Source organism: Mobula hypostoma, chromosome 25, assembly GCF_963921235.1.
Source record: "Mobula hypostoma chromosome 25, sMobHyp1.1, whole genome shotgun sequence".
Lineage (NCBI taxonomy): Eukaryota > Metazoa > Chordata > Chondrichthyes > Myliobatiformes > Myliobatidae > Mobula > Mobula hypostoma.
In genome coordinates, this window is record NC_086121.1 from 22,243,975 (window position 1) to 22,267,166 (window position 23,192).

General features: G+C 43.8%; 1 protein-coding gene across 2 annotated transcripts in view; it reads right to left on the bottom strand.

The window, feature by feature from the left end:
* Window positions 1-450: 450 nt before the first annotated feature.
* Window positions 451-23,192, bottom strand: part of c1qtnf12 (C1q and TNF related 12) — a 79,734-nt gene continuing 56,992 nt past the window's right edge. For both annotated transcript variants that reach the window (XM_063032983.1, XM_063032982.1), the window contains 2 exons: window positions 22,921-22,999; window positions 451-8,493 (listed from right to left, as the gene is read on the bottom strand). In XM_063032983.1, coding sequence (XP_062889053.1) covers window positions 8,395-8,493; window positions 22,921-22,999 — 178 coding nt within the window. In that variant the 3' untranslated portion in view covers window positions 451-8,394. The remainder of the gene's footprint in view (window positions 8,494-22,920; window positions 23,000-23,192) is intronic.

Genomic DNA, 23,192 nt, shown 5'->3' on the forward strand with positions numbered 1-23,192 from the left:
AAAAATTTGTAGCACCTGTACAAAAGTATGAAAATTTTAAATATTTTCATTTTTGTGCATTTTGGGCCACTTTAGGAAAAGTAATCAAATTTCGGCTTTAAAAAAAATGGCATTTAGGGTATTTTCACCGCTATCAAATGCCAAAACGGGTCAAATTTGACCCGAACAATATGTAAAGGTTAAAAAGAAAATATCAATTTTCCTTTTCATTGAAGTGAAAAGAATGCCTGCCATTTTTACCAGGCTGGTGTTTGCTCGGACCAGTTGAAGCTCCCATATGTCACAGTCCAACAATCATTGGAATTTCCATTACAAGCCCATGTTCTGGAGCTAGAGCGGAACAGACACAGCCCAGCATGAACATTTTATCCTGAGAAAAACTCCAGGAACTGTTAAATAATGTTTCCTATGACACAAGTGAGCAATGTTCCAATTTTATGCTATGACGAAGTATACTTTTTTTACAATTGCAAATTTAGATGTCTAGGAATAACTGAAATAGAAAAACATTCCATTGTAGCAGAAATTATTCAGAAGTCAAAGACTGTGAAACATAAGACAAAATTATATATTTTGAAATATTTCATATAATAAGTTCATGAATAAAGTAAATGGTTTAAAGAGTTTCAAAATACATAGAAGTATACAGATGAATTTATACATGTGCATGTATAGAACATAGATACATTTTGGCAAGTGAGAGCGTAGTGAAGAATAAATATATCTACGTATAATACATTAGTCACCTTATTTCTCCATGCAAGCCCATTATAAACTCTTTTAAGTCAACACAGAATGGGAAATGCCCATGAAATCATGTGTGGCATTGATTGCTACCCTCTGGGATTAAGGGGTTGTCTTATACAGAAACATTGAGTGGGCTGGACAGTATTCTCAATGCTATCTCGCGGGAAACATTTCGGAATCTGAGGGAGGTTTGTCTGGGTTGGTGCTCTGACCCTGTTTCCCCCCTTGCGGGACCTTTACCTACAGGCGCGGTTTCTGAGTAAGAGGTCACATTTTAAAATGTAGGCGAGGAGATTTTTTTTCTTCTCTGAGAGTTTTGAGTTTTTAGGATTTTGTTTTTATTCCAGAGAACTGTGGAGGTCAGACGACCCAAGGCTGAGACAGATTTTGGATCTAGAATGGAGACAAGGTTTATAGGGATCAGGCAGGAAACCGGAACTGAGCCAGACTTGCCGTTATCCGATTGAATGGTGGTGCACACTTCTCAGTTTGAGTGAATTACTGCTGCTCTGATTTCTAATATCCCTATGCAACAGTATTACTTCTTGTTATCTCAGTGTTACCTCTTGCAACCCGTCAGCTTGAACCGCAAAAAAAAACCCTTATTTTTTAATCAATTCAATTCCTCTGCGTTTCATCTTGCTATTGGTTTTTCCACTTAACAACAAATATTCATTCAAAATTTCCCCAAAGTTTCTAGTCTCCGTCACACTGGCAGGGGGTTAGAACTTGGTCATAAAACAGAAAATTCAGATCAGGCAGCATCTGTAGACAGAGAAACAGCATGGTTGCCCCTCATGAAAATTGGCTCAATCTGAAATTATACCATATTCCTCTCTACTTTGACGCAACCTGAACTGCTGAGTATTTTCATTCTTCCGTTTTTACCTCAGATTTGTGGCATCTGCGGTGTTTTATTTTTCAAGGGCCCTATTATGTCAGCCATACTGACAACATGAGATCACCACTAAACCAGCTCGTAAGGGCCACTCATGTCCACAAGCTGAAATGGAGATTTGTGCCTCACTTTACTGTGAGTTCCTCCTCAGAAGTGACCCAAAAACTGGGCCAGACACCGAACTCTTCAGGGATACACGGTACCAGACCACTGGATCTCCGCTGATGTGTGGTTTCCAGCCGGGAAGATGAAAACCATTTGCCTTTGTGTGGTACCGTTCATCACTCCAGCAGGTTCAGACGTTCATTATGGCCAATTACAGGGGGCACCATGGGCAATGCACAAATCCCTCAAACAACAGTGACATAATGTTTAAAAAAATCATGCTTTAGTGATGTCGCTTGAGGGGTAATATTTAACCAGAAAATTGTGAGTGTCCAGCACCCCACACACAACCAACCCTCCCAACCCCCCAACTCTGCACCTCTTTGAAATGGTGCCCTGACATTACTTACACCCACCTTCTGGGCTCCCCTACATGCATTAAAAAGTTGATGGGCTTTGACAAGAACGTGGGGTGCGTCCTTCTATTGCCGGTGTGTGTTTGGAAATTCAAGCAGCTGATGCCTATGGTGGTTATTGTTGGAATCACGCAGGCTGCTGGCACAAAGCTGGCTAGGCAAGTGTTAGCAAGTGTGATGCCACCCCTGGCGCCCCCTACAGGTGGCTGGAACAATCCTATAAAGAAAGCTATCACATAAACACTATACAGTGCTGTGCAAAAATCTCAGGTACATGTAAAAATAAAATCTGTAAGACGAAGATGCTTGGAATAAAAAGTTTCTAAATATTAAAAAAATGACAATAGAGAGCAGTGAACAGTTAAAAAAAAAAGAACTAAATCAAATCAATATTCGGCCTTTCAAACTGCATCAATTCTCTTAGGTACATTGTCATACAGTTTCATAAGAAAATCAGTTTGTAGGTTTTTCCAAGCATCTTGGAGAACTTGCCACAGTTCTTCTGCAGACTTTGGCTGTCTCGCTTGCTTCTGTCTCTCCAGATAATCCTAGACAGCCTGGATGATTTGAGATCAGGTCTCTGTGGAGGCCAGACCATCTGAAGCTACAGTATGTAAAAAATCTAGGGTGCCTAAGACTTCTTCACAGTGCTGTGCCTGTATATTAAAATAGGAACTAAATTCTGCCATCATAGTGTGATTACATTAACTATATGTGAACTTCATAACCACAGGTTTACATTCAGTTGATAATATTTTTCACTAACTTTTGACATGTAAACATTTACAGTTGAACTTCCCCTGCGCAGGAAATGGATAGTAACTCTGTCAGTGAACCATTTTGATTACCCAAAATGCATTTCCAAGGTATAATCACCCACCACCTCTTTCACAGTAACTGGAATTCATAATGTCCAAATTAACGGTTTGAAAAGAATATTTAAAGCACACGTTTATAATTAGGATTACCAGCCGTGTTTTATTTTGCACATTGCAATTCTTTCACTGGGCTTTCCAGCCTCTATTGTTCAGTGGCACTTTGAAGCCACCTCAGACTGGATACTTTTACCACAGAGTTCTGTTTCGCTGCTCAGCGCAGGGTTTCACTGCAAGCATTTAGAGGACATCCTGACCTCTACCTAGCAGAATCTACGGGTTTCTCCTTTTTCACTCTGAAAACAATTTGAAAACGAGGCTGGATGTCAGAGTGATGTGACTGTTGTGGGAGGCTGGAACTGGAATTAGAAGAAGTCCCATACTGTAATGGGATCTTGGAATTCTGGAATGCTGGTGGCAAGGAGCAGCCTCCAGCATCTGATCCCGCTGAATGGAGGGTCCGTCAAATGGAGGCGTTGGCAGACAGGGCACAGTGGGATTTGAAAGGATTAAAAGCTGGGTCTAACAAACATCAGCAAAGAAAATAGAAACATAGCCTGGAGAGGAGGACTCAAAAATAGACAGGCTTAGAAATTTGAATGGACATAACCCACAAATCACAGACCACAAAGGCTTTCATTTTAACCACACTGCACAAGCTGATTGTCTCTTTTTGTGCCACGACTTTCCACGGTCCTATGATCACGAGACTAAAACAAACAGAGAAGAAGTCAGAGAGATGTGAAACAAATGAGAGGGGCAGAAGGAAATAGAGAGAGACAGAATCTTAAATAAGTAATAGTAAAAACATAAACAGAGAAGGGAGGAGCTGGGGGAGATCTGGACACAAATATCAAAAGCAGGACTTAAAAAGGCACCAGTAGAAACAGGCTTAAAAAGTAGAAGAGCTTTAAACACAAATGTGGAAGCAAGATTTTCATTTCCTAGTTCAAAAACACTTTGCAATTTTTGGCTACAAAATTAGCTAAAGCAACAATTTGTCCCACTACTTTCTGATTGGCTGCACCTCTTATGGCCAGAGGCTTGGGGCAAGGCTGGTCCTCAGACAAGGGACCACTCACAAACATTGCTCTCCTCTGTGGCTAGGACCAGGGCTTGATGCCAACTCACATCGAGGGTGAAAAAAAAACAACTTGTGTTCCATGTGGGAATTTGAAGGCAGACAGGCTGATGACTGAAGATAAAATTGAAACCACTGTGCCTGGAGACAAGGTCAGCGCAGAGCCAACAATGAAATAAATTTTGGGTCCATTTACAACAGCAATGTCAACACAAAGTCATTTTATTTATAATACAGCTGCAGTATTTGGGCCAGGCAGTCTTCTGACTCTGAAGGTATGTGACAAAGTCAGAGGGGGAAATTTGGGCCAAAGGTGCCCAAATCCTGGTTGTGATCTGGCCTGCTATGGTGACAAAGCAGAGCAAGGTTTGGCAAAGGGGTGAGTCTTAGGCTGACAGTCTCCAGATTCACGTAATATTGATTTGTAATCCTCAACGGTGCTGATGTAAAATACACAGAATCCTGAGTACAACACCATCCTTGAAATAAAAGGCCAAAAACTCGGCTCTGTGCAACGTAGCCCAAAGGAAACAAGTGGAGCATCTTCATCTTGAGTTAGTGGAACAACTCAGCTGATGAAAGAGACAGAGAGAGAGAGAGAGAGAAAGAGGAAGTCAAAACATTGAACTTACACTCGGTGGCCACTTTAATAGGTATACCTGTACATCTGCTCGTTAATGCAAATATCTAAACAGCCAGTGATGTGTCAGCAACTCCATGCACAACAGCATGCAGACAAGGTCAAGAGGTTTGGTTGTTGTTCAGACCAAACATCAGAATGGGGAAGAAATGCGATCTAACCAGATGGGGTGGTCTGAGTCTCGATAAACCTGCTGATCTCCTGGGATTTTCACCCACAACAGGCTCTGGAGTTTACAGAGAAAGGTGCAATAAACAACAATAAAAAAACATCCAGCGAGCAGCAGTTCTGTGGGCAAAATGCCTTGTTAATGAGAGCGGTCAGAGGAGAATGGGCAAACCGGTTCAAACTGACAGGAAGGTGACAGTAACTCAAATAACCACACGTTACAACAGTGGTACGCAGAGGAGCACCTCTGGACTTACAACACATCAAACTTTGAAGTGGGTGGTCTACAGCAGCGGAAGACCATGAACACACACTCAATGGCTATTTTATTAGGGTACCGGGGGTACCTAATAAAGTGGCAACTGAGTGTCAGTGTAAGTTGTGCATTGGAGATGGAAAAAGGGATGGATACAAGAAGAACTACACAGTCAATATTACCAGGCTTGAAAATAATGCCCAAGTTTTAACCCAGCAAGTCTAAAGTGCATCACAGCCAATGCTTGTAAATCAGTGATGGAAAAGCAAAAGTCTGCAGATGTTAGAAATCTGAAATAAAATCAGAGAACACAGGAATTACTCAGCAGGTCAGGCAGCACCAGTGGAAAGAGAAACAGATAATCTTCCTGGCTGATCACCTTTCTGCAATATCAGGGGAGCGTGACAAAGGAAACTCGGCTCTCAATGCATATTAACACCGATGGTCCTGGGTTAGTTCTCAGTGAGTTTGGGGACAGGTTACTTCACAACTGTATGAGGTGGTAGCTGGTGATACTTTTGGGCAGTAGGTTAAACCTGTAGGCCAGAAGAAGTGAAATAAATTTATCAGGGGGAACAGAAGCAGTAACACTCCTTCTGAAGCAGCCTATCAGGAGCACATAGAACCATTTATAGAACTGGTGTAAAGGTTATCATTTGCCCGTAATAAAACCTTTAAGAATTCAGTAGTTCGTTTCAAAGATTTTTTTTTGCAGAGAGTGGAGACACTCTTCCAATGGTGAGAAAACCAGACCTCTTCCAGCAGATTCTGAGGGTCAGACTGCGTTCACTGAAACTGTGAGGTACCCGAACTGGGAGTTACATAGGCACAAAGATTTCAAGATTAACAAGTAACTATAGAGTGATAGAACACAGAAGCAGGCCCTTCGGCCCATCTAGTCCATGCTGAACTATTATTCTGCCTAGTCCCATCGATCTGCACCCAGCCACAGACCTCTATACCCCTCCCTTCCTCGTGCCTATCTAAATTTCTCATGAATCCATCGCTTCCACTGGCAGCTCATTCCACACTCTCACCGCCCTCTGAGTGAAGGAGCTCCCCCTCACGTTCCCCTTATGCATTTCACCCTTCATGTTTAACCCGTGACTTCTAGTTCTAGTCTCACCCAACCTAGTGGAAAAAGCCTGCTTGCATTTACCCTCTCCATACCCCTCATGATTTGGCATACCTCTATCAAATCTCCCCTCATTCTCCTACACTCCAGGGAATGAAGTCTTAGCCGATTGAATCCTTCCCTATAACTCAGCTCCTCAAGTCCTGGCAACATCCTTGTAATCTTTTTCTGCACTCTTTTTCAATGTTATTTACACCTTTCCTGTAGGTAGGTGAACAAAACTGCACACAGTACTCCAAAATTAGGCCTCACCAATGTCTTAAACAACTTCAGCATAACATCCTAACTCAGTGTTTTGAATTATGAAAGCCAATGTGCCAAATGTTCTCTTTACGATCCTATCTACCTGTGACGCTACTTTCAAGGAATTATAGATGTGTATTCCCAGATCCCGCTGCTCCACCACACTCCTCACTGGCCGGCTGTTCACCGTGTAATTCCTACCTCGGTTTTGTCCTCCCAAAGTGCGACACCTAGCACTTGTCTGCATTAAATTCCATCTGCCATTTTTCAGCTTACTTTTCCAGCTGGGCCTGCAAGCTCTGATAGCCTTCCTTGCTGTCCACTATACCCCTGTCCCCCAGTCTTGGAGTTATCCACAAATTTACTGATCCACTTTACCACATTATCATCCAGATCATTGGTATGGATGACAAATAACATCAGACAACATTGTACATGTGACAAATAATGCTAATTATTTGTTCCATGTTTCTTGCAAACCTACAGTGAAACGCATCATTCACATCAAATCAAATCAGTGAGGATTGTGCTGGGCAGCCCGCGAGTGTCACCGCTCTTCCGGCACCAACATACTGCTGCACAGGGATAGTTTGGTGAGCCAGCAGCTCTATCAGTGTTTACGATTTAAAGTTGCAATTTTTCTGAGGTAAAATTATCCAGCGGCCAAGATCTACGGGTAATTATATGTAAAGGCATCAAAAACTCGACTTTTGTAGCCATTATTGTAAGTTATTTTTAACCAATAATTTTGTTTGGAACTTTTTTTAAGGATACTTAACACTTAAGCAAAAATAAAAGAGAGTGCTTCCTTGGAGAGCATTTTGAGTATACTTTTTTGGGAAGAGATAATACAGTGTTATCTTATAGTGCAACAGATAACTGTGGAATCCCTCATTTGAGTGTCAGTTTGAGTTAGATTGGCATATGTAACATTGGCATTCCCACCACAATAGATTCAATGGGCTATACGTAACACATAAGAATAAGATATACAAGGATAGGCAGATGCTATATATCAAAGATCTCATTCAAAACTGAAATTACATCAAAGCATCACACATTTAAATGATGGAAAAACATGTTCTATTTCCCTTTCGAGAACAGAACTTGCTTGCAACACCACTTCCAAATCCAGGTATTACCTTTAGATAAGGTTGCACTCCTCATAGCTATTTCTAAATGTCAGAATTTGTAGTTACAGTAAACTAATTACTTCCATCGCAAAATGCAATTTGTCCCCAGGAATTATTGTACCTCGCGCTCAAGACTCTCGTGTGTTTCTTTCTCGGGCTCCCTGTGGGAACTTTTCTTATGTTCAGAGTTGCTGTACAACTCTTGGGCCACATCAGGCAGTTCAAACGTCGTAACGATACTGTCTCAGATCTAGTGTCCGCTGAAACATCTTGAATTCGTTGGAAAAGCTCAGTGTTCAAGCTGAGGACATAATAACTTGGAACCAATGTGGCAGCATTTCACCCAAAAAAATCAGCTTTCTGTTCTTCAAGTTTAATACACACCTTTCTGCTGCATTGTCCCAATGGGTACAATCACTTTTATATGTTGCAGTTCAATGCTGCCGATGAACACTCTTCTTATAGTTAGGCATTGCGTGCGTCTTTGAAGTAAAACACTTCTAACAAAATACCGATCAACTTAAATGGACGAAGATTAGATGGCAAAGTACAAAGGGAGAACTGTTGATGGTAAAATCCCAACGGTTTTATTTCTCCTCAACAGTATGTCATTCTGTCTCTCATATTTTAAAATCTTAATAGTTAAGACTGCCAAAATGCTGGCATTACAGTTTGTTTCTTAGTAGGATACGTCTTGCTATACACCAACAAGTATGCCCATAAAATCAGATCCATTCTGGATAGATATTGACGCTCCTGCACTGTTGTCCACAAATATGGATGTATATTGCTCGGCCTGAAACACACGAAGAGAGAAAAAAACAGTGAGCTTCTGTAAACCTTCCTCCAAACAAATATCCAGCCTTAGCTTTCCGAATTACAGATGATTCATATCTGGGACAAGGGAGATTTCTAATCATAATGATGTTGACAGATAAATAATAGAGACAAGGCATACAAAATGCTGGAGAACTCAGAAGATCAGGTAGCATCTGTAGAGGGATTTGGGCTGAGACTCTTAATCTGGATTGAAAAGGAAGGGGGGGAGAAGCTGGACTAGGAAGGTTGGGGGAAGGGGAAGGAGGTTATCAGGGCGGAAAGAGTGGGAGCGCATTTCCAAGCCATGCCAGGCCCGGGCAGAGATATGGCTCTGAGATGATGGAGATGGAGTCCCAACATACTTCATATATCTGCCTGAGCCAATGCTGAGACAACTACTCTTCTTCTCCTAGCGCTCAGTACATTTTCTCTTTAAGGTGATGGCGGCCTTTGAGATGTTTTGCAAGCTTTCTCGAGACATGGTGAAGCTGTGGAGTGAAACATCAGTCACCATCTCTTCTAGAAAGTTGGCTCACATTCTAGACATATCCAGCACTTGTCAGAAGAACATTCAGGAGCACAGAGGTTCCTGACCTATAAGACCATAAAAGACCATTCGGCCTATTGAGTATGCTCCACCATTCGATCATGGCTGATTTATTTTCTCTCTCAACCACCTTCTCCTGCCTTCGCCCTGTAACCTTTGACACCCTTAGATCCATCGATACCGATCCACTCAGTCCTCGTCACACCTATGCGCCAACACTAGCCCTGGATGCTGGCAATCGTTCTTCACACTGGAACATTTGTGCCATGACCCTTCTGACACATAAACACCAATTACAGCATGACAGCCTCACTCCTCATTTTCGTTCTGTTTCTTCAATGAACAGTTTTGGGACTTTGACTGAAGAGTTATGTCCAGCTGTCTACATCTCTGACAGCAGCAGACTAGCAAAATGACCTCATCAGGGTAATAGGAATAATATCAGTTGAGAGAAGCTAACATGCCAACAAGAAGAGGTAATGGCAATAATCGGAAAATGTGTCGCTCAGGTGGTTGATGGTTGAGTTGAGTTGATCTCCAATCTTGGCATCTTACTTGACCAAACGTTCGGAGGACACTACGTGATGATGTCTCCTCGTGTGCTGACAAAATGTTTGCAAGTAGATTGCCAAGATCGGAGACCAACTCAACCCAACCAGAGGTAACAACATTTATTGGACAGAGACCATGACAGCAGCAGCCAGACAAAACAATACCCTCAGACAGTAGCTAGGAAAGTACAAACGGTGCTGGAGATCTTGATAAACACACGCAAAATGCTGGAGGATCTTGACAAGTCAGGCGGCATCTATGGAGAGGAATAAAGAGTCGATTTTTCAAGCCAAGACCCTTCAGCAAGGAACACAGCCTGACTCTCGCTTCGATGAGCCCCCACTCCAATGATAAACCAACAATCCTTGTATTGCACATGGGAATATTTGCAGAGCCGTGGAGAGGCAGAGAAGAGTGTGATCATGGCTCCAAAGCATGAGTGTACATTTAGAAAAGTCTCAGCAAGTTGTTAGGGAAAGGTCAAGCTGTGAACTTTCAGGGAGGGTGTGTGTGGGGGGTGGAAGAGGGGGGTTGAAGGGAAAGTGGGGAGAGTGAAAGAATGAAGTAGGCATTGGTGCTATTTTCAGGTGCGTAGACGAGGGGAGGCTTTACAGTGGCTGCAGGCGACCTGCTCCATCTGTAAAACCAGAAGTCATGATCAAAGTGAGAGCACCTGGGGCATGTCAACAGCATCAAGCCTCTGGGAGATCAGGTAAGCAGGCTAACATAGAAACATAGAAAACCTACAGCACAATACAGGCCCTTCAGCCCACAAACCTGTGCTGAACATGTCCTTACCTTAGAAATTACCTAGGGTTACCCATAGCCCTCTACTTTTCTAAGCTCCATGTACCTATCCAGGAGCCTCTTAAAAGACCCTATTGTATCTGCCTCCACCACTGTCACCAGCAGCCCATTCCACACACTCACCACTCTCTGCATAAAAAAACTTACCCCTGACATCTCCTCTGTACCTATCTCCAAGCACCTTAAAACTGTGCCCTCTTGTGCTATCCATTTCACCCCTGAGAAAAAGCCTCTGACTATCCACATGATCAATGCCTCTCATCATCTTATACACCTCTATCAGGTCACCTCTCATCCTCCATCGCTCCAAGGAGAAAAGGCCGAGTTCACCCAACCTATTCTCATAAGGCATGCTCCCCAATCCAGGCAACATCCTTGTAAATATCCTCTGCACCCTTTCTATGGTTTCCACATCCTTCCTATAGTGAGGCGACCAGAACTGAGCACAGTACTCTAAGTGGGGTCTGACCAGGGTCCTATATAGCTGCAATATTACCTTTTGGTCTTAAACTCAATCCCACAATTGATGAAGACCAATACACCATATGCTTTCTTAACCACAGAGTCAACCTGCACAGCAGCTTTGAGTATCCTATGGACTCAAACCCCAAGAACCCTCTGTTCCTCCATGCTGCCAAGAGTCTTACCATTAATACTATATTCTACCATCATATTTGACCTACCAAAATGAACCACCTCACACCTATTTGGGTTGAACTCCATCTGCCACTTCTCAGCCCAGTTTTGCATCCTATCAATGTCCCACTGTAACCTCTGACAGCCCTCCACACTATCCACAACACCCCCAACCCTTTGTATCAGCAGCAAATTTACTAACCCATCCCTCCACTTCCTCATCCAGGTCATTGATAAAAATCACTAAGAGTAAGGGTTCCAGAACAGATCCCTGAGGCACACTACTGGTCACCAACCTCCATGCAGAATATGACCCGTCTACAACAACCTTTGTCTTTTATGGGCAAGCAAGTTCTAGATCCACAAAGCAATGTGCCCTTGCATCCCATGCCTCCTTACTTTCTCAATAAGCCTTGCATGGGTTACCTTGTTAAATGCCTTGCTGAAATCCATATACACTACATCTACTGCTCTACCTTCATCAATGTGTTTAGTCACATCCTCAAAAAATTCTATCAGGCTCGTAAGGCATGACCTGCCATTGACAAAGCCATGCTGACTATTCCTAATCATATTATGCCTCTCCAAATGTTCACAAATCCTGCCTCTCAGGATCTTCTCCATCAACTTACCAACCACTGAAGTAAGACTCACTGGTCTATCATTTCCTGGGCTATCTCTACTCCCTTTCTTGAATAAGGGAACAACATCCGCAACCCTCCGATCCTCCGGAATCTCTCCCATTCCCATTGTTGATGCAAAGATCATTGCCAGAGGCTTAGCAATCTCCTCCCTCACCTCCCATAGTAGCCTGGGTACATCTCATCCAGTCCCGGTGACTTATCCAACTTGATGCTTTCCAAAAGCTCCAGCACATCCTCTTTCTTAATATCTACATGCTCAAGCTTTTCAGTCCACTGTAAGTCATCCCTGCAATCGCAAAGATCCTTTTCCGTAGTGAATACTGAAACAAAGTATTCATTAAGTACCTCAGCTATCTCCTCTGGTTCCATACACACTTTTCCACTGTCACACTTGATTGTCCTATTCTCTCACATCTTATCCTCTTGCTCTTCACATACTTGTAGAATGCCTTGGGGTTTTCCTTAATCCTGTCCGCCAAGGCCTTCTCATGGCTCCTTCTGACTCTCCTAATTTCATTCTTAAGCTCCTCCCTGCTAGCCTTATCACCTTCTAGATCTCTATCATTACTTAGTTTTTTGAACCTTTTGTAAGCTCTTCTTTTCTTCTTGACTAGATTTACAACAGCCTTTGTACACCACGGTTTCTGTACCCTACCATCCTTTCCCTGTCTCATTGGAATGTACCTATGCAGAACTCCACGCAAATATCCCCTGAACATTTGCCACATTTCTTTCATACACTTCCCTGAGAACATCTGTTCCCAATTTATGCTTCCAAGTTCCTGCCTGATAGCCTCATATTTCCCCTTACTCCAATTAAACACTTTCCTTACTTCTCTGTTCCTATCCCTCCCCAATGCTCAGGTAGAGGAGATAGAATTTTGATCACTATCTCCAAAATGCTCTCCCACTGAGAGATCTGACACCTGACCAGATTCATTTCCCAATACCAGATCAAGTACGGTCTCTCCTCTTGTAGGCTTATCTACATATTGTGTCAACAAACTTTCCCGAACACACCTAACAAACTCTACCCCATCTAAACCCCTTGCTCTAGGGAGATGCCAATTGATATTTGGGAAATTAAAATCTCCCATTTGACAACCCTGTTATTATTACACCTTTCCAGGATCTGTCTCCCTACGTGCTTCTCGATGTCCCTGTTGCTATTGGGTGGTCCACCAAAAGCACCCAGTAGAGTTATTGACCCCTTCCTAATCCTAACTTCCACCCACAGAGACTCTGTAGACAATCCCTCCACGGATGGAAAAGATGAAGGCATGCTTTGGGTGGGAGTGGGAGGAAGATCCAGTAGATCCCAATGGCTCTTATTCTTTCCCTCCTCCTTGTTGTCCCATCAAAACTAAGCTCATTTTGCATTTCTCTTTGGCTGGGCCACAACACGATCTCAGAACCACTGATGGGATCCTTCAGGCAACACAACAAACCAACTGGAGTACCCAGTTGAGTTGCCTTCCATCAGACCTTTGCTCTTGAAGAACATTAATTTACAGAGTAATGTGGATAAGCCAAAGGGCTGTGACGAACTGGACAGCACTTCTAAAGGGGCAGCCATAACTCTGATGAGATGAATGACTTCCTTCTACATTGATGCTGAAATAGTGATTTTTACACTATTATTATTATGATCATTGGGGTGGAGATACATCTCTACCAAAGGAGGTGTAAGATACTCCTTCCTTCCGCTAGCCTGCAGATCACCCTTGGGCAAGGTGTAGCACCTGCTTAGCCTCCTGATCAGGGTCATGTGAAGCCATGGGAGCAGGTGGTGGATGAGCAGCTGGTGACCTCTGACGCTAGGCAGACAATCTCTGAAATTTGGGGGTCACCCATCTAGTAATGGCACTGCCTAGAAGAAGGCAATGGCAAACCACTTCCGCAGAAAAATTTGCCAAGAATAATCATGGTCATTGAAAGACCATAATCGCTCGTGACATATGACACAGCATACAATGAGCGAACGGACGATATTTACAATGCACACAAGAGATTCTGCCAATGCTGGAAATCCAAGTAACACACACAAAATGCTGGAGGAACTCAACAGGTCAGGCAGCATCTATACAGAAGAATAAAGAGCCGATGTTTCGGGCCAAGACTCTTGGTTGGGACTTCCTCCCATTTCCCTTGCAGTCCTGATGAATGGACTTGGCCCAGAATGTCAGCTCTTCATTTCTCTTTATAGATATTTATGATGCAGTCATCCTGCAGTGGAAAGACTCATAGCCTCTCCCCCATGGTTTTCACATGGAACACTAGGGAGACATGGAAGAGCTGCTCAGCTGGAGAGAGAAGAAATGTGGCTGTTAATTTGAAAATGAAAATAAAACTAGAAAAACACAAAATCTAGTTTCTTATAAATCATGCCCCTTGAGAGATTGCAGCAATAAATCCTCAGCAGGTGAATTCTTCCCTTCAGACATAATTCCCCACTCGGATTCATCCTCTTCTATCATTCATTAAGCAAGAATTCTTTTGCAGTGGAACTGTAAATAGTTGACAGTAGCTTTTGCCTTGAAAATTGATTACAGAAACAAAATGATAGATTGTTGACAGACAGATGAATTAAAAGAAGAGTAGCGAGGTTATGTTGCTGAGTTTGGTTAACGTTCAGAAATCTGATGGCAGAGGGGAAGAAGCTAAGACAAGAAGTCGTAATTGAAGGTGATTGGATGAAAGTATAGGGGGTCAGAAATAGGTATTTCACGCAGAGAGTGGTGTGTGTCTAGAACACACCCAGGGTGTTGGTACAGGCAGATATATTTCCAACGTTTTCTCTAAGAAGTTTGTATGTTCTCCTCGTGACCGTGTGGGTTTCCTCTGGGTGCTCCAGTTTCCTCCCACAGTCCAAAGACGAACCGGTTGGTAGGTTCATTGGTCATTGTAAATTGTCCCATGATTAGGCTGCGGTTTAGCTGAGGATTGCTGGGTGTGCAGCTCGAAGGGCTGGAAGGACCAACTTTGCACTGAATCTCAGTAAATAAATAAACAGTTAAGAGGTGGATGACAGAACAATGCTGGGTTATGTGGAAGGGAAGGGTTAGAGTGATCTTGGAGTAGGTTGAAAGGTCAGTACAACATCATGGGCCGAAGGGCCTGTACCGTGCTGGACTGTTCTACGTTCTGTATTATCCTAGCTTTGGACCATGGGAGGAAACTGGAGCATCCATACAAGTTCATGCGGTCACATGGAGAGCATGCAAATTCCACACAGACGGTACCTCACGCTGGGATACTGGAGATGAGAGCTAATGGCTGTGCCACCTCACTGAAACGTGGCATTTTCTGTCCGGAAGCAGGAGACAAGGGCCAAGATACCAGTGCCACCAGCGGCTGCTCACTGTGCCTTTTATCTGACACTTCATATTTCTGCAAAAGCCCAACTAGCCAGTGGATATAGTAACCTCTTCAACCTCTCCCTTAAACCCCAAATGGAACCATTTTTCTCTCTAAGCGTTGGAGATAAAAAGGTGATGGAAGAGATACTGAAGCTGAGGCAGCCTTTAGCAAGTTACTGCATTACATGTAGCAAACCCCAGTAACCGGGCATCATGACCAGGACCGATGTGATTGCTTACTGGACCCCTGGAGCACTCGGTAGGATCACTGCAGATGAAAGCAGTGACCCATTGGTAAAACAGGAGCCTTGGAATTGTTTTACTACGTCTGAATGAAAGCATCGCCGGGTCATCAGAGTCAGAATCAGGTTTATTGTTGCTGACTTATGCCAGGAAATTTGTTTGTCTTGTGATGGCTGTACAATGCAATACCTAAGATATTATGATAAGCTACAGTAGGAATGTATAATAAATAAATAAATATTGCAAAAATGAGAGCATAGAAGTGAGGTAGAGTTTTTGGGTTCATGGAGCATTCAGAAATCCGATGGTAGAGTGGAAGAAGGTATTCTTAAAATATTGTGTGTGTGTGTGTTTGTGTGTGTGTGTGTGCTGCCTTTGGGAGACTTCAGTGTAGAGTCTTTCAGAACAGGAGCCTTCGTCCCTCCACAAAGGTCGCCGTATACCAAGCGGTCTGTGTCACTACCATCCTTTATAGCTGTGAAGCTTGGGTAACCTACAGCCGTCACATCAAGTCCTTGGAGCGCTTCCACATAAGCTGTCTCCAGCGCATCCTGGGAATTACCTGGTGTGAGCGGGTGCCTCACACTGAAATACTTGTAAAGACCAACTGCAGGAGTATTGAGGCCATGATCACCCAGCGTCAGCTGCAGTGGCTGGGGCACGTGATAAGGATGCCCCCATGTCGGCTACCCCGCAGAGTGTTATACGGCCAGCTACATCACGGTCGACGCTCAGCTGGAGAGCAAAAGAAGCGCTATAAGGATCAGATGAAGAATGCTTTAAGGAAGTGCAAGGTCAGACCCGAGGACCTGGAGGATGTTGCTGCTGACCGTACCACTTGGTGACAGCTGTGTAGGGACGGGGTTCGTACTCTGGAGATGGAAAGAACAACCAGAAGACAGCAGAAGAGAGCCAGGAGAAATGCAGCCATGGTTGCCACCACTACCCACATATACACGTCCCACTTGCAATAGAGCTTGTGGGTCCAGGGTAGGACTGTATAGTCATCAAAGATCTCACCGTTAAAGGAGTGGACGTCGTCATTGGATTTCGATGGACAACCGAAGAAGAAGTGTCTGTGTGTGTATGTGTGTGTGTGTGTGTGTGTGTGTGTGTGTGTGATGCTACCGTTATTAGTGAAAACCTTACACTGATTGACGAACTCAAGAGATTCTGCAGATGCTGGAAACCCAGAGCAAGCAGCACACACAAGATGCTGGAGGAACTCAGCAAGTTGGACCACATCTCCGGAGAGGAAAAAGTTTCAGGCTGAGACTCTTCATCGGGACTGGACAGGTAGGGGGAAGAAGCCAGAATAAGATGATGGGGAGAGGGGAAGGAGTACTGACTGAAGCCGCTGCCTGTAAGGAGTTTGAACATTCTCCCCGTGACTGTGTGGGTTTCCTCTGGGTGCTCTGCTTTCCTCCCACAGTCCAAAGCTGTAAAGGTTAGTAGGTTAACTAGTCTTTTTAAATTGTCCTGTGATTAGGCTAGGATTAAATCAGGGATTGCTGGGCCTACTCTGCGCTGTATCTCAACAAATACATAAACTTCAAATGTCAAGCTCATAAAATAGCATTCCAGTTAACACTGCACACTGCTTCTCTCAATGCGGTGTGTCTCACTGTTATGTTGTAAGTTCCCACTACTGTAAGCTTGCTGCCTACATTTAGTCTAGCAGGCGTAATCTCTGCAGCCAGTCCTTGAAGGAACAGACCACCACTGCAAGCGACACTCTTCCAGCTGTTGGGGAGTGTTGCTACTCAATGAGTGCATGCTATAATGACAGGAGAGTGCTGACAGGGGACAGAGGAACCTGAATAAATAAACGACGCGAGAGGAAAAAATGGACTAGCCGTGATAAAATAGCAGAGCAGACTTGATGGGCCAAATGTCCTAATTCTGCTCCAATATCTTATGGTCTTAAGAATAAGTTGGTGAAGAACGGTGGCGACAGGGAGAAGAATATTTTTGGATCATAGAGAGCTCTAGTGCTACAGGCAGGAGTTGACTGCTCTTCATGGATCCCTGGGGTTTGAGCCAGTCTGCAAACCAGTCACATGGCTGTGCCCACCCTGCTTGCTCCCGTGGGCTGAAGGAAAAGTCGACAAGATGTTCTCTCCTTGAGTATGAAATGTACATTAGGTGACCTCTGTAAATGCAACAACGGACAGCAAACTGCACCATGTGGCAGACATCAGGAACAATTCCTAAGAAAGGTTTCTAAGGGAAATTATAACCCTGAACCACACAGACAAAGCAACCCAGACCCGTATGTGAGCCTGTATTTAAAGCTGACTATTCCATGAGCAAGCAGGAGCAGTGAGGTTAAAACATAATAGTTGAGATGAATGTTGAGAATTGCACCACTGTTGGCATAATTTGGGAGAGCTTCATGCTGGAATCCACAGAAGGGTCAGGGGTCAAACTTGCTAACAGGATTTAAGACACCTGAAGTGTAAATACTATTGCTTTACTCCAAGGCAAATGATTTTCAGAGACACACAAGAGACCGCAGATGCTGGAATCTGAAACAGAGTGCTGTTTGTTTGCTACAGTTTGAAGGAATCTTTAGGACATATGGATCATCAATACTGAAGAAATCCTTGGGGAAGTATTAAAAGAATTTAAAAATTATAAGAAAATTCTAGGTACTATCAATCGCACCTGCTGAATTGCATTAAGCATGAAGATGTGGCCGAGTTGCATTTATTTTGGACAGACACTTCATGATGCAAGTACAACAGTGACAGCGGGTGAGATCAGCTTTTGCAGGGTTGAAGGTGGGAACTGTAACTGGGATTGCCCCCTCAATCACCACGTGGGTCACTGAGCAAAATCTGCTGTTCGTCGCCCCTCACCATTCAGGAGGAGACTTTGGTCAGTATCATTGTGCTTCAGGGTAGAATTACACTGATGTCTGGTTGGCACATGTAAAAACCTTCACAGCTACAGTATGTATCTGCTAAAGGGTCCACTCTGAGCGGATTGAGGGTGCATTTTTTTTTCATCGGTGCCTCATGTATTTAGCTTCTGCTGTGCCTCAGACCTCTCCTGTTGCATTACACATTCACACACGTCAAGATGCATTTTTCAACATCACATATCTGGAACAACAGTGCTTAGACTTAACTAATTTCATATGCTTCCTGAACTCTGTGTTGCCAGACCCTTGCCATGGCCAGTCACAACCTTAATTTCTTTTGTTGCCGGTACTTTTTATCCATTTAAACTTTTGGCTACTTACTTTACTGTGCCTTGCGTAGCATCTGCTGGAACTTCAGCCATTAAAACAAAGAGATTTCTATCCCATGCAGATTGCATTGAAATAAATACCAACAGGAGTAGAATTACAGGGAGTCAAACTCATGAAGTTTCCTTATTCCACCGGTGTAACGTACAAAATCAAAAAGACAAATTGGAATACTTTGTTAATGGCGAGAGGTTATATACTGTATTGGACCAAGGACATAGTGTCACAGAGGGATACAGCCTGGAAACAGGCCTTTCAGCCCATTGCGTCCATGCCCACTCTCAATCACCCATTTAGACTAAACAGAATCAGGTTTAATATCCCGGGCATATGTCATTAAATTTGCTGTTAGGCAGCAGCAGTACAAAGTAACGCATAATTAAATTACAGTAAGTATATATATGTTAAAATGTGAAATTAAAATAAAAAGTGCCAAAAGAAAAGGGAAAAATGTACTGAGGTACTGCTTATGTGTTTAATGTCCATTCAGAAATCAGATGGCAGAGGGGAAGAAGCTATTGCTGAATTATTGAGTGGATGCCTTCAAGTTCCTGTACCTCTTCCCTGATGGTAGCAATGAGATGGGTGATGGGGGTCTTTAATGACGGCTGCTACCATTTTGAGGCATCACTCCTTGAAGATGTCCTGGATGCTGGGGAGGCTGCTGCCCATGATGGAACTGGCTGACTAATCCCACCATGTTCCCATTTCTCTGTTCTCCCTACATCCTCATCCGCTGGAGGCTGGCGCCAAAGTCGGCCTGTTATGGGACCAGTGGAGCGTGTATACACGTGGGGTGGTGGGTGGGTGGGAGAAAGAAGGGCTTGTTTTGCTGTTGCTGTTTTGTCGCTTACTATGCTCTGTTTTGTCGTCTTGTGTTCTTCTGCCAATCATTGTGGGCATCGCTGGCGCTGGAGTGTGTGGCCATACTTGTGGGCTGCCCCAGCACACCCTTGGTTGTGTAGGTTGCTAATGCAAATAATTTCACTGTATCTTTCAATGTACAGTAACAGTACTGTGCAGAAGTCTTAGGCACCTGACACATATCTATAGCCAGGGAGCCTAAAACTTTTACACAGTAGTGTACTAATTTTATGTGTGACAGGAGAACACACATCATAGTTCAATAGTCTCTCTGTTATTATTTTGTACATTATTAATTCAGAATATTGCACATTGGTAAATTATTATTCTGTACTTTATTATTATTATTATTATATTTATTTTATTTATTATTATTGCCAAGTGTGTTTTTAAATGTTGCTGCTTTAATGAAATAATTTCCCACTCTGGGTCAATAAAGTAATTATTATTATTGTTATTATTGCACTGTACAGCTCCTGCAAAAAAACCAAAACAAATTTCTTGATATATGTGAGTGATGATAAACCTGATTCTGATATGGGTCTGTATTGTGGACTGAGAGAGGGAAGAGGGCAGGGAGAGGGGAATCATGGTTGGGAAAAGTGGAAGGGAGAGGGGAGGGATTGGGAAGTACCAGACAGACATTCTGTAATGATCAATAAGCCAATTGTTTGGAATCAAATGACCTTGCCTGGTGTCTCAGGGCTGGGTGTGTCTGTATCAACATCACCTGGCTCTCCTTCTCTGCACCTGTCCCACACCCCTCCTGCATCACATCATTCCCGCCTGATTTACAAACTGGCTGTCCACTCCACGTTGATAAACACAGTACTGTGCAAATGTTTTAGGCACCCTAGCTATATGTATGTGCCTAAGACTTTTGCACAGTACTGTAGGTCAGATTAATAAACCTGAAGATGAATCAGATCATTCCCCTCATCTGCAATTTACTGAAGCCAATGACCTGACTAACTTGCATGTCTTGGGGATGCAGAAAGCAGCCAGAGCACCTGGAAGAAAGCCAGACACTCATGGAGAGGACGTGCAGGCTCCACAAAGACAGCATCCAGGTTCAGGACCCAGACAGCTGGCACTGTGAGACCAGTAGTGTCATTACACTGTCCTGCTGTGATACTGCGCCGCCTCAGAGCAATGCCCTGCTCAACTCTCTGAATGCACCTTCCAGCCACATCCCTACACAATGCTGTGGATGAAAACTGGCTTATCGTCCCAACCATCCACGATACCACTCTCTACAAGTTGCAGAGACAGAGAAATTAATCAAAAATATTAACAGAAACAGATGGGGGGTGGTGGTAGGGGGTGATGGGCAGATGAAGCCGGGTGTGGGAGAGAAAGAATGCATTGAGACCCTCACCCATCTCTAGGGTTGCCAACTTTCCCACTCCCAAATAAGGGACAAAAGTAGCAGTCAAATACGGGACACTTGTGTTTACCCCGAGAAAGACTACCATGACCATGGAGCCTTGCGCGGGCACCTGTGTGTGCATGCACGTACATGCCGATTTTTTTCTACAAATCGGTTTTGGATTAATCTTCCCAACTACACTGTACATACATTATTTCTACTTTATATAGGCTGTGTATTTATCATATCATTCCTGCTTTTACTATATGTGAGTGTTATTTTAGGTCTTGTGTGTTATTTGGTATGATTTGGTAGGTTACTTTCTGGGTCTGGGAACGCTCAAAAATTTTTCCCATATAAATTAATGATAATTGCTTCTTCGCTTTACGCCATTTCGGCACGAAAGGTTTCAGAGGAACGCTCTACATTAGCAGGGGAAATACAGGGCAAGGGCGGTACCGTATGGGACAAACCAATTTAGCCCAATATACAGGATGCCCAGCTAATACAGGACAGTTGGCAACCCTACCCATCTCCCATCCAGTTCCACCTGCCTAAAATGTAGTTTTCCTTATCTGTTTCTATCTCTCACCTATGAACCTCTGTCTCAGGACTCTCCCTGCTTCATTACTGCTCCCCCCACCTCACCAGGTTCCATTGTCATCTAACAGCCCTGTCTCATCCCGTCCCTCATTTCTCCACACCGGCCACCTTCCCTCTACACACCGCAGGGTCTCCACCTGAAACGTCAGCCATCCCCTTGCCTCCCCAGATGCTGCCTCACCCACTGATCCCCTCCAGCAGTTTGCTTTTGGTGGTAAAACTACCACAGGAAAGCAAAATGAGAGTGTTAGGACAAGCAAGAAAGCTAAAGGTCTTTTCCGGTGCGGCGTAAATGGGAAAAGTGGGATCAGTAATGACAAAAAGAATGCAGATGGTGAAAGTCCGAAATGGAAACACTGGAATTACTTGTCTCTGATAACGTTGAACACAGTGTTGACTCTATGTTTCTGTGTTCAATAAAACAAAAAAATCTAACACTTGTTAATTATTTCCCCAATCTTCCAGGTTCCACAGTTTTGCTTTCTGCTATGGTTAATTTATGTCTGAATTTTTTATTAACCTCATGAACAGCAGATACCTGGGAACGCCACCACTTGGAAATCCCCCTCCAAGTCACTCACCATCCTGACTTGGAAATGTATCGCCATTCCTTCATTGTCGCTGGGTCAAAACCATGGAATTCCCTCCCTAACAGCACTGTGGGTGTACCTACACCTCAGGGACTGCAGTGGTTCAAGAAGGCAGCTCATCATCACTTTCCCAAGGGTTTAGCTGACGACGCCCACATCCCGTAAATGAGCAGAACAAACTTTACTCTGTACTCTTCAGCTCAATCTTTTTTTCAAAGCATTACCAATCCCACTCTTCACCCTGGACCAGTCAATACGTCCTATAGATCCAACAACAAAGGTAGCGAAGGGGAATCAGAGAGAACGCTCTGCTCCTGCAACACCTGATTTCTTGTGTCAAACGGAACATTCCCAACGGTCCATCGCTCCATCCCAGAACAACCGTCAAAGCCTTTGTTTACTGCCTATTATGCTGCTGCCATTTAGGGCAGCGATGAAGGTCCTCCATCTCTGGCGGTGTTCAGGGCTTCTTTCACCATGTCAATTGCTTCCTCTCGGTTTTCACTACTGTCAGTCATGCATATGCCCAGCAGAGACTCAGGAATACAGCCGCACTCCGATGTAGAAAGATTCTTCACTGCTGTTTCTGTTACAAACCAGTCAGGGTTGTTAGCCCTGAGCTGAACCCCCACCACCCACCGAACCTGGAGGACCGGTGGACCACTCTTAGTCTGGCCTCTACCCTTTGACCTGCTTGGCATGGGTGACCCCACCGAGAGCCAAAGCACAAAGCCTTGCCGCCAGGCAGATCGCTCTCGAGGTCACATTGAGGCACGCAAACCTCCGAACCCAATGACAAAGCTGTGGTCGCCTCAGAGGCAAAGCCTCATTGAAGGGGAAAGGACAGTTCTTGACCTAACGTGATGTCGGCTTCCAGGAGTGGAATCATTGTCCTGCAGCCCGTGGAGACCACGTTGTGAGGTTGGTGCAGACTAACCTGTAACTGAAGTAACCCATGCACATAGACTGTGAATATTTTGCTGTTGCTCTCCAGACCAGCTATAACTTCAAGGGAACTGCAAGTGAAACAAAAAGGTAAAAGGTCACCTCAGGATGCTATCAACTGGCGGCAGACTGAAGTAATTAGAGCCTATAATGATAGCACCAACTAATAATAAACAAATGCCCTGTGTTTGAAAATATAATATTTCCCATGTGTGGGAAAATCTGCAGAATAGATTAATCTGAAAGGGAATAAATATAATGGAA